The 12,791-nt window shown below is 40.8% G+C and overlaps 1 protein-coding gene across 2 annotated transcripts in view; it reads left to right on the top strand.

Annotated features, from left to right (window-relative positions):
• The window catches only part of GBX1 (gastrulation brain homeobox 1), a 13,279-nt gene extending 2,986 nt beyond the window's left edge, over positions 1-10,293 (top strand). Inside the window, exon 2 of one of the 2 annotated variants that reach the window (XR_008402306.1) lies at positions 9,561-9,676. Coding sequence is in view for 1 of the 2 variants with exons in the window: in XM_053712861.1 (XP_053568836.1) it covers positions 9,561-10,063 (503 nt within the window). In the remaining variant the exon portion in view is untranslated. Of the gene's footprint in view, positions 1-9,560 lie in introns of both variants that reach the window. The other variant, XM_053712861.1, reaches the window with a different exon arrangement.
• Positions 10,294-12,791: the final 2,498 nt, after the last annotated feature.

Here is a 12,791-nt window from a genome sequence, read left to right as displayed (position 1 = left end):
ACTCCGTTCCACGTGGGTGCAGATTCAAGATTGCCTTCATTGTTCTATGCAGCGCCAAAAGTTCCAGGCTGATCGTAGGCGTCTGCCTGCGCCTTCTTACCAGGTTGGTGAGAGAGTTTGACTGTCCTCCCGCAACTTGAACCTTTGTGTGCCTTCCAATAAACTGGCTCCCCGTTATGTTGGTCCTTTTAGAATACTCCAACGGGTCAATCCGGTGGCCTATGCTCTTGACCTTCCGCCTGCAATGAGCATCTCCAATGTGTTTCATGTCTCCCTCTTAAAGCCATTGGTTTGTAATCGGTTTACCACTGTGTTGCCTCGTACCAGTCCTATCTTTGTTGACAACCATGAGGAGTATGAGGTCAGCAGCATTATTGACTCTCGTAGGTCCAGGGGCCGTGTACAGTATTTGGTTCACTGGAGGGGCTACGGTCCGGAGGAGCGTTCATGGGTTCCCTCCTCTGATGTTCATGCTCCCGCCCTCCTCCGTGCCTTCCATGCCCGTTTCCCCAATAAGCCTTTTTTCCTCCCGCGTGGGAGTGGTCGTTGAGGTGAGGGTACTGTCAGGGTTTTTTCCCTGTTTTGTTTGCCATGTGCTGCTGGCAGCCATTTTACTCACCTCTCTTGCTGACTTTGGTGCATACTGTGTGATGCTGCTCATTTCCTGCACTTCCTTTTATGGCCAGACTGGTGTACATCATCCGTGTGAGACAGGATGCAGTCTCAGAATTGTGATGTCATCACTTATTATTTAAAGCACCTCTGTTCAGTATGCTTTGCCCTTGCATTGTCTCAGACCTGTTTGTGAGAGCTCCTGTGTATTACCTGGCTGTCTGACGTCCCTCCTGGTTCCTGATCCCTGGCTTGTTCCTGACTCTGCTGTTCGCCTTGTTCCTGATTCCGGCTCATCTTACTACTCGCTTTGGCTCCTGACTCGCCTTGTCTGACTATTCACTTTGGCTCCTGACTCGGCTCGTCTGACTACCAGCTCTCGTTTTGATTCCTGGCTTGTTATTTGACTTGTGGACTTTTTATTATTTTTTTGGTATTAATAAAGGTGTGATTATTTTTGCACTTCTCGTCTCAGTCTGATTCCTGGCACCCTGACAGTTTCGCTAGAGTTATGGGGCTGAGATCCACATATATTTGGAGGGAGTCATCCCCAAAGGTTACAGGGGAATTTCTCTTAGCTGCTTGCAGGTTCCTTTCTTTGTCCGTAAATTTGTGGCAACATAGAACTATATCTCTGGGGGGTGCAGAGGCAGGTGGCTTGGGCCTCAGGGCTCTATGTCCACTGTCCAGACTTATGGCTCTGTCTATCTCATTCTCTAGGAGATATCTGAACAGTACTTGTAGGTATGATGGTAGTTGTGCACGAAGGATTCTCTCCGGAACTCCACATAGTCTCAAGTTTGGGCGGCGGCCTCTATTGTCTAAATCCTCTACTTGTGATTGTAGTTGTATAGTAACCAAGACTCCTAGATAGGAACAAAGAGGCGCCAATAGGGTGATAACGTATAGACAGAATCAATAACAGCAAGCAATGATGGAACTACTCACAAACAGAACGGCACTACGTTGTGCCAGAAACAGCAGACCGGGACCTATTCATCGCCCGGCAGACAAATACTTGGCAAGATTCTCCAGGAGGTCACGTGGGGCCTTTCCACCTATCAGATGAGGAATCACGTCCACACCTTAATCCAGACGGCAGAACAACCAATCAATGGTCAGCTTTGGCACACACCTTTCTTCACAGCGGTGATACCGTACTCCGTGAGTACTTGGCAGAGGCAAAGCGGCAAATATCGCTGACAACCAAAATCCACCGGACACAGGAGAACAGGGTATAGGTTGACAGGAAAAGAACTCCAAAGGGGTATATTTAAAACGATTTATTAAAAGTTTATTTTTTTTTTAAAAGAAACAAGCAACGCGTTTCTTGGCAGCACAGAGCCTTTTCATCAGGCCGAGAAACACGTTGCTTGTTTCTTTTAAAAATTTTAAAACTTTTAATAAATCGTTTTAAATATACCCCTTTGGAGTTCTTTTCCTGTCAACCTAGTTGTATAATAGAGTTTTGGTGTTGTAGGGCCAGAGTCATGGAATCCAAATATTTGGAAGTTTCCTCTGCTTGTTTCTCGAGTTGGAGAACCCTGTTACTATGGTCATTGATATCTCTCTTCACTTCTGCTAAGCCATCTTTGATAGCTTTACTGACTCAGGTCATGAAAGAGGACAGGTCGGCTTTTGTGGCTAGTGCATTGAGGTCTGCTCTGGTAATGGGCGTATTATAGCTAGGTAGTGATAGGATAGTGTGCTCTGGACCATCTGTTGTTTCCAATAGTGGTGAGTCAGCATCAACAATACTCAAATTTTCAAAGGGTTTAAAATAAGTATTCAATTTTCCTCCACTCGGGATTGGGCCCTTGCTTGATTTGTCTGCTCTGACCTGTTTCTTGGATGCCATCTATGAAGCTGAGGAATTGTACAATGAGTATGTAAGAGCTTTAGGGCAGTAGATATTCTTAGATTAAATTATGTGGTTATAGTCTTATATCTTTCCTATATTTGGAACTAAGCAGCTACTCATTAGCTAGGTCTAACCTCAAATGACGGTATGTGTATGTTCCAGTAGTCAGTCTTGTAGCTGGGATTATGCCCAGTAGCCTCTTGACCTGATATGCGGCTATCGCAGCGTTGCTTGTCAGTCATGCCTGTCCCCAGTTATATAGCATAATGGCTCTGTAGACTATGTATGGGCTGTGGTGATGTTACTGTGGCCTCAGCTTGTTCTCATTCAGTGGCTGGGAAGCACTGTGACATGCATCACTCAGATGTTGAGGGTAACTCTGTTAGCTGTCCCCAGCCTCTGCCATGCAGTGTAGCTGCTCAGGGGTTTCAATCTGCCTAAGAGCCATGTCATTGTCAATGTGCTGTGCTGAGGAGTTAATTTTACATCGGAACAGAACAAGTCAATTTCTCCACTGTAAACCATCTGATAGAAGCGTTGTTGGCCTCATACTAGTTTCTTAACTCAATAACTCCTCTAGCCTCTCCACCCTCACCTGTCACTATGTTATTCTATACAAAAGATTCCCTAAACCTATCTCCAGCCTCTCCATCCTCACTAGTCACTATGCTTTTCTCTACAGAAGATTCACTAAACCTACCTCCACCCTCTCAATCCTCACAAGACTAGTCACTATGGTATTCTATACAGAAGAATCTCTAAAGCTCCCTCCAGCCTCTCCACCCTCACCTGTCACTTTGGTATTCTATAGTAACAAGATAGTGGGTAAAGTAGTACTAATGGTAAGTACCTATAGCTGCCAAATATTTTTGTAATCAACAAGCACCTGGGGCAATATAGCACTAAGGAAACTCAGATGAATGATGAGTTACAAAGTCTGTAACAAAAAACATAATTTATGTAAGAACTTACCTGATAAATTCTTTTCTTTCATATTAGCAAGAGTCCATGAGCTAGTGACGTATGGGATATACATTCCTACCACGAGGGGCAAAGTTTCCCAAACCTCAAAATGCCTATAAATACACCCCTCACCACACCCAAAATTCAGTTTAACGAATAGCCAAGAAGTGGGGTGATAAGAAAGGAGCGAAAGCATTAAAAATAAGGAATTGGAATAATTGTGCTTTATACAAAAAAATCATAACCACCACAAAAAGGGTGGGCCTCATGGACTCTTGCTAATATGAAAGAAAGGAATTTATCAGGTAAGTTCTTACATAAATTATGTTTTCTTTCATGTAATTAGCAAGAGTCCATGAGCTAGTGACGTATGGGATAGCAGATACCCACGATGTGGAACTTCCACGCAAGAGTCACTAGAGAGGGAGGGATAAAATAAAGACAGCCAATTCCGCTGAGAAAATAATCCACAACCCAAATCAAAAAGTTTTAATCTCATAATGGAAAAAAACTGAAATTATAAGCAGAAGAATCAAACTGAAACAGCTGCCTGAAGTACTTTTCTACCAAAAACTGCTTCAGAAGAAGAAAAAACATCAAAATGGTAGAATTTAGTAAAAGTATGCAAAGAAGACCAAGTTGCTGCTTTGCAAATCTGATCAACAGAAGCTTCATTCCTAAAAGCCCAGGAAGTAGAAACTGACCTAGTAGAATGAGCCGTAATCCTTTGAGGCGGGGACTTACCCGACTCTACATAAGCATGATGAATCAAGGACTTTAACCAAGATGCCAAGGAAATAGCAGAAGCCTTCTGACCTTTCCTGGAACCAGAAAAGATAACAAATAGACTAGAAGTCTTCCTAAAACCTTTAGTAGCTTCAACATAATATTTCAACGCTCTTACTACATCCAAAGAATTTAAAGATTTCTCCATAGAATTCTTAGGATTAGGACACAATGAAGGGACAACAATCTCTCTACTGATGTTGTTAGAATTCACAACCTTAGGTAAAAATTTAAATGAAGTCCGCAATACCGCCTTATCCTGATGAAAAATCAGAAAAGGAGATTCACAAGAAAGAGCAGATAACTCAGAAACTCTTCTAGCAGAAGAGATGGCCAAAAGGAACAAAACTTTCCAAGAAAGTAATTTAATATCCAGAGAATGCATAGGCTCAAACGGAGGAGCCTGTAAAGCCCTCAAAACCAAATTAAGACTCCAAGGAGGAGAGATTGACTTAATGACAGGCTTGATGCAAACCAAAGCCTGAACAAAACAACGAATATCAGGATGATTAGCAATCTTTCTGTGAAAAAGAACAGAAAGAGCAGAGATTTGACCTTTCAAAGAGCTTGCAGACAAACCCTTATCCAAACCATCCTGAAGAAACTGCAAAATTCTAGGAATTCTAAAAGAATGCCAAGAGAATTTATGAGAAGAACACAAAGAAATGAAAGTCTTCCAGACTCAGTAATAAATCTTTCTAGACACAGATTTACGAGCCTGCAACATAGTATTAATCACTGAGTCAGAGAAACCTCTATGACTAAGAATCAGGCGTTCAATCTCCATACCTTCAAATTTAATGATTTGAGATCCTGATGGAAAAATTGGCCTTGAGATAGAAGGTCTGGCCTTAACGGAAGTGTCCAAGGTTGGCAACTGGCCATCCGAATGAGATCCGCATACCAAAACCTGTAAGGCCATGCTGGAGCCACCAGCAATACAAACGAACGTTCCATTAGAATTTTGGAAATCACTTTTGGAAGAAGAACTAGAGGCGGAAAGATATAAGCAGGTTGATAATTCCAAGGAAGCGACAACGCGTCCACTGCTTCCGCCTGAGGATCCCTGGATCTTGACAGATACCTGCAAAGTTTCTTGTTTAGATGGGAGGCCATCAGATCTATTTCTGGAAGTCCCCAGATTTGAACAATCTGAAGAAAAACCTCTGGGTGAAGAGACCATTCACCGGGATGTAACGTCTGGCGACTGAGATAATCTGCTTCCCAATTGTCTACACCTGGGATGTGAACCGCAGAGATTAGACAGGAGCTGGCTTCCGCCCATACAAGTATCCGAGATACTTCTTTCATAGCCTGAGGATTGTGAGTCCCACCTTGATGATTGACATACGCCACGGTTGTGACATTGTCTGTCTGAAAACAAATAAACGATTCTCTCTTCAGAAGAGGCCAGAACTGAAGAGCTCTGAAAATCACACGGAGTTACAAAATGTTGATTGGTAATTTCGCCTCCTGAAATTCCCAAACCCCCTGCGCTGTCAGAGATCCCCATACAGCTCCCCAACCTGAAAGACTCACATCTGTTGAGATCACAGTACAGGTTGGATGAACAAAAGAGGCCCCTTGAATTAGACAATGGTGATTCAACCACCAAGTCAGAGAAGATCGAACATTGAGATTTAAGGATATTAATTGTGATATCTTTGTATAATCCCTAATGGAGACACTATCTGCGTTAAAAAGTTTATCATGACAGCTAACACAAACTACAGCCGGAGGAACAGATACCAAAAGTTTACAACAAATGCACTTAACTTTGGTAAAACCAGCATCAGGCAGCGTCTTTCCAGAAGTAGATTCTGATCCAGGGTCAGGTTGAGACATCTTGCAATATGTAATAGAAAAAACAACATATAAAGCAAAATTATCAAATTCCTTAAATGACAGTTTCAGGAATGGGAAAAAATGCCAAATAAACAAGCCTCTAGCAACCAGAAGCAATGAAAAAGTGAGACTTAAATAATGTGAAAAAAGGTGGAGACAAGAATGACGCCCACATTTTTGGTGCCAAGTATGACGCCCACATTATTGGCGCCAAGTACAACGCCCATATTTTTTGGCGCCAAGTATGACGCCACATCCTCTGACGCCGAAAAAAACGACGCCCACATTTTTTGGCGCAAAAAAAGTCTGTAACACATATACGTCAAAAATGACGCAACCACGAACAAACTTCCGGCGTCAATTAGGGCGCCGGAAATGACAAAATATTGCGCCAAAAAGTTTGCGCCAAGAATTACGAAATAAATTGAAGCATTTTCAGCCCCCGCGAGCCTAACATCCCGCAGGGAAAAAAGTAAATTGAAAATTTTTAAGGTAAGAAAAAAATATTTATTCATATGCATTATCCCAAATAATGAAACTGACAGTCTGAATGAAGGAATACTGATTATCCTGAATCATGGCAAATATAAGTTTAAACACATATATTTAGAACTTTACATATAAAGTGCCCAACCATAGCTAAGAGTGTCATAAATAAAATAAGACTTACTTACCCCAAGACACTCATCTACATATAGTAGATAGCCAAACCAGTACTGAAACGATAATCAGTAGAGGTAATGGTATATAAGAGTATATCGTCGTTCTGAAAAGGGAGGTAGCAAAAGAAATCTCTACCACCGATAACAGAGAACCTATGAAATAGATCCCCTAGAGGAAGACCATTGTATTCAAATAGGCAATACTCTCTTCACATCCCTCTGACATTCACTGCACTCTGAGAGGAAAACCGGGCTCCAGCCTGCTGCGAATCGCATATCAACGTAGAATCTAGCACAAACTTACTTCACCACCTCCATGGGAGGCAAAGTTTGTAAAACTGAATTGTGGGTGTGGTGAGGGGTGTATTTATAGGCATTTTGAGGTTTGGGAAACTTTGCCCCTCCTGGTAGGAATGTATATCCCATACGTCATTAGCTCATGGACTTTTGCTAATTACATGAAAGAAAAGAGTGCTTTACCCCTACAATTGTATAGGAGAAATTCTCACTGGATAATACAGGAACGATTGTTTAACCATAAATACTTTATCTTTATTGGTTTGACTATTCAATCATACACGTTTAAAAACGCTTAAACTCTCTAGATATCAATATATAGCATAAGTGTGGGAATAATTCCTCTGAGAATCAAGTGTCTAGATGTGAAACATTGTAATTAGTTTGTATAATATCAAGCAGTCAGATACAAAAGATAATGTTTGGATCTGACTGCTTGTTATTATACACACCAATTACAATGTTTCACATCTAGATACATGATTCTCAGAGGAATTATTCACACACTTATGCTATATATTGATATCTAGAGATTAAGCATTTTTAAACGTGTATGATTGAATAGTCAAACCAATAAAGATAAAGTATGAATGGTTAAACAATCGTTCCTGTATTATCCAGTGATAATTTCTCCTATACAATTGTAGGGGTTAAGCATTCTTTTTTGTTACAGACTTTGTAACTAATTTTTCTATGTTATTCTGTACAGAAGATTTTCTAAAGCTCCCTCCAGCCTCTCTTCCCTCACCAGTCACTATGTTATTCTATACAGAATATTTTCTAAAGCTCCCTCCAGCCTCTCTTCCCTCACCAGTCACTATGTTATTCTATACAGAAGATTCACTAAAGCTCCCTCCAGCCTCTCTTCCCTCACCAGTCACAATGTTATTCTATACAGAAGATTCACTAAAGCTCCCTCCAGCCTTTCAATGATCTAAAGGTATTTGGGCTGGCAAGATTAATTAGGAATGCCCGCCAGTACTTCGATTTCCCTGGTGGAATTATCTAAAGCCCCTTTTTACCCCCAAAACAGGGTGTCTCACTAACGGCCGTATACTGCATTTTGTATGGGTGGGAGATGCATACATTACAAAAGTGCATAATGAAAATCGTAATTTTAAAACTTATACAAAATGAATAATTGAACCATTCACGCAAAATAACTTAGGAAAAAAATGTATTGTTAAGGTGCATAAAAAATCATAACAAAATTGTTTATTAAAAATCATATTTTATTTATTATTTATTTATTAACATAACACATATAATGTCTGGCACTCTGGTGGTCCATTTCCATGTTTTGTATGTGTTTAAGGAAATCACAAAGTGCCTGTGTCACCTTTGTTTGTATCTCAGTGTGGTTGGTTGAAGGTTGCATTGTGTGGCTGTAGGTATGGACCCAGAGAGGAAGAGACATGGTCCTGGCCTTAAACCTTTTGGCCAAATGCCGTAACTAAATCTTCCATTTTGTTTTTAATCTAGCTGTGTGCTTGCAAGAGAGTGCCAAATGTGGGCAGCAGGTACATTAGCAGGCATACAATATTACATTTACCTAAGCATAATCCATACTGATTATTATAGTCCTTACTGGATATGAATAACCTGAAACTAAGTTAGATAAGAACTTTAGCAAAACCAATAATGACTATGATTCCTGCAAAAACAAGATAAGTAGTAACCTAACTTTCACTGCATACCATAAAGTTTTACCTGCAAGTGGGAAGAAGGGCTGCGTTATCTTATCCCACCCGCCAACATCCAGTGGATCATAATGAGATCCAGCAATGTCATGGTGGAAGATGTAGTTCTAGGGACAGTCCCTGAGTGCATTTATCTTCCCCCTGAGCTCCCCCACACCTGAAGCACTTCTACTCCCTATATGGGGTCAGGAGGGTCAGTAGGGGAGTTATCTGAGAGAAGGCTGGAACTAACAACTCTTGTTTCAAGGACCCATTAAACGGCAAGTCATGGTAGGGTGGACCAAAAGGGCAACGCCTAATATATAGATAGGGATGGGAGCACTGGGCTCATTCAGGGCCAGGTTACAAGTGGAGCACTAGTTAAAATAGAGCTCCACTCATAATCTTCACGCTACCCGGATCTAAGAGGACTATTATATCTATTGTTTCATAAAAAAACGTCACCACCTGTAAAAAGGCTTGCTTGTTATACTTAATAAAACTGTTAATGTTTTTTATTATGAACCTTTCAATTTCTAAGACCGTACCATGGGTTCTCAAGATAATGTTTTTGAAAGATTATTAAATTGGTGGGATAGTGGGGGAAGAGGAGGGAAAATAAGCTTGATAGTTGATGCATCTGTATCTAGGGCAGCATGAAATGCAACTACATGATGAGGATGTGATTGAGTGTGATTGTATAGTGAGGGATTTATTGGGCTATAATAAAATAAAGCAGCAATCCCCTTTTTTTCTGTCTCTTCCATCGGTACTTCTGGTACCCCAGTACAGTTGTGCAATGCTCACGCTTTTACGGTCCCTAACCCAATTCTCCTCTTTTTTATTTTCATACAGATGGGAAAGTGTACAGTTCTGATGAGGAAAAGACAGATGGGAAAGTCTCAGAAACTGGCTGCAGTGACCACGAGGACAGTACTGGGGAGAGCTGTGATGACAGCCTGCCAGAAGCAGGACATAGCCCCCAAAGGCCAAAAGGCAAACATAAGGGTACTAGTCATGATTCAGCTGGGAGAAGCTCAGGGACTCCAGGGAAAAGTCGGCGACGTAGGACTGCATTCACCAGCGAGCAGCTCTTGGAGTTAGAGAAAGAGTTTCACTGTAAAAAGTATCTCTCCCTCACAGAAAGGTCCCAAATTGCCCACACGCTTAAGCTGAGCGAAGTCCAAGTAAAAATTTGGTTCCAGAATCGCAGGGCTAAGTGGAAACGAATCAAAGCTGGGAATGTCAGCACTCGGGCTGGGGAACCTGTCCGAAATCCCAAAATTGTGGTTCCTATCCCAGTCCATGTAAACCGATTTACTGTCAGGACACAACAGTTGGATGCTGGGCGGCCATGACAATGGAGGACTTGGAATGGAGAGATTTTGAAGAATGGCCAATATTCAGCCTTGGGACAGATGTGTTGGAGAAAAAGAGGGGACAGCTTAGACATCCTGGAGTCTGTTTAGGAAGGACACTCAAACTAGGCTTAATGGGTGACAAAGGACAGATTAATATTGCTGTCCCATGATGACATCCAGTCTAGGTGATGAATTCACCAGGACCATACATGAAGGCTACCAATTAGCAAAATCAGATTGTCACAGATCACCACAGCCAACATCTTTAAATTCTGCAAAAACCCTTATATATAGGGGCATGTACACTGGACACAAACAATTCATTGAGAGTGAGGAAAGAAGCGGAAAAGATGAAGAGCAAATTAAAAATAGTTACTATGGGGAGGGCTGGTAAAGGGTTTGAGGCCTCTCAGTTATCCGTAGTTCCAACTCTACCTCTAAGCTCCTCTATCCCACAGCAATGTATATTTATATCCAACTCTGTAGTCATCCAGTGGTACCTGCCTCCATGGATCAGGACATTCCCTCCCCATATCTCCCCTACTGGGGAACCAAATTATATACCTCTAGCTGGTTGTATACATTTCTACAAACAAGAGGCTGTATCTGTAAATATATGATAGAGTGAAGCCCTGTATACTCAGTGTAAATACACAGGACTGCGTGTATATACCTAAAACTGTATATGTTTAGGATTATATTTACACCTGCAAATGACTTTATACATGTAAATATGCATACATACAACATGGTCTGTATATATCTATAACTGTATGTACAAATGTATGGTGAATAATCTGTGAGTATACCTGTATATAATACCTCTGCTCATATATTACAATATATGCAACAGAACCTGAGTGCAACTGTATAAATTATTGCAGGTTTGCAAACATTCATAGTCATGCAAAAACCTTTATTAGTGAAGTGAGTGTACACCCTATTCATACCTGTATATGAATATGTTGAACATCTGATATATATGTCTGACAACAGGTCTAAACCTGTTTATACATTTGTCAATGTGTCTACACCTTTATATACCTCTGATAATGTGTCTTCACCTGTATCTACATCTGTCAATGTGTCTTTACCTGTATAAACATCTATCAATGTGTCTTCACCTGTATCTACATCTGTCAATGTGTCTACACCTGTATATACATCTGACAATGTGTCTACACCTGTATAAACACCTGACAATGTGTCTACACCTGTATAAACACCTGACAATCTGTCTACACCTGTATATACACCTGACAATGTGTTTACACCTGTATAAACGCCTGACAATGTGTCTACACCTGTAAATACATCTGACAATGTGTCTACACCTGTATAAACACCTGACAATGTGTCTACACCTGTATAAACACCTGACAATCTGTCTACACCTGTATATACACCTGACAATGTGTTTACACCTGTATAAACGCCTGACAATGTGTCTACACCTGTATATACATCTGTCAATGTGTCTACACCTGTATATACATCTGACAATGTGTTTACACCTGTATATACATCTGACAATGTGTCTACACCTGTATATACACCTGACAATGTGTTTACACCTGTATAAACGCCTGACAATGTGTCTACACCTGTAAATACATCTGACAATGTGTCTACACCTGTATAAACACCTGACAATGTGTCTACACCTGTATAAACACCTGACAATCTGTCTACACCTGTATATACACCTGACAATGTGTTTACACCTGTATAAACGCCTGACAATGTGTCTACACCTGTATATACATCTGTCAATGTGTCTACACCTGTATATACATCTGACAATGTGTTTACACCTGTATATACATCTGACAATGTGTCTACACCTGTATAAACGAATGTCAATGTGTCTACACCTGTATAAACGCCTGACAATGTGTCTACACCTGTAAATACATCTGACAATGTGTCTATACCTGTATATACACCTGATAATGTGTCTACACCTGTATATACACCTGACAATGTGTCTACACCTGTATATACACCTGACAATGTGTTTACACCTGTATAAACGCCTGACAATGTGTCTACACCTGTATATAGATCTGACAATGTGTCTACACCTGTATAAACACCTGACTATGTGTCTACACCTGTATAAACACCTGACAATCTGTCTACACCTGTATATACACCTGACAATGTGTCTACACCTGTATATACATCTGACAATGTGTCTACACCTGTATATACATCTGTCAATGTGTCTACACCTGTATATACATCTGACAATGTGTCTACACCTGTATAAATGCTTGACAATGTGTCTACACCTGTATATACATCTATCAATGTGTCTGCACCTGTATAAACACCTGACAATGTGTCTACACCTGTATAAACACCTGACAATCTGTCTACACCTGTATATACACCTGACAATGTGTCTACACCTGTATATACATCTGACAATGTGTCTACACCTGTATATACACCTGACAATGTGTCTACACCTGTATATACACCTGACAATGTGTCTATACCTGTATATACACCTGACAATGTGTCTACACCTGTATATACAACTGACAATGTGTCTACACCTGTATAAACATCTGTCAATGTGTCTTCACCTGTATCTACATCTGTCAATGTGTCTTTACCTGTATATACATCTGACAATGTGTCTACACCTGTATATACATCTTGCAATGTGTCTACACCTGTATATACACCTGACAATGCGTTTACACCTGTATAAACG

The sequence above is a fragment of the Bombina bombina genome, chromosome 5 (genome assembly GCF_027579735.1).
Source record: "Bombina bombina isolate aBomBom1 chromosome 5, aBomBom1.pri, whole genome shotgun sequence".
In the NCBI taxonomy this organism is placed as follows: Eukaryota; Metazoa; Chordata; class Amphibia; order Anura; family Bombinatoridae; genus Bombina; species Bombina bombina.
The sequence above is the reverse complement of the archived record's forward strand: the minus strand, read 5'-3'. Positions and strand labels throughout refer to the sequence as shown.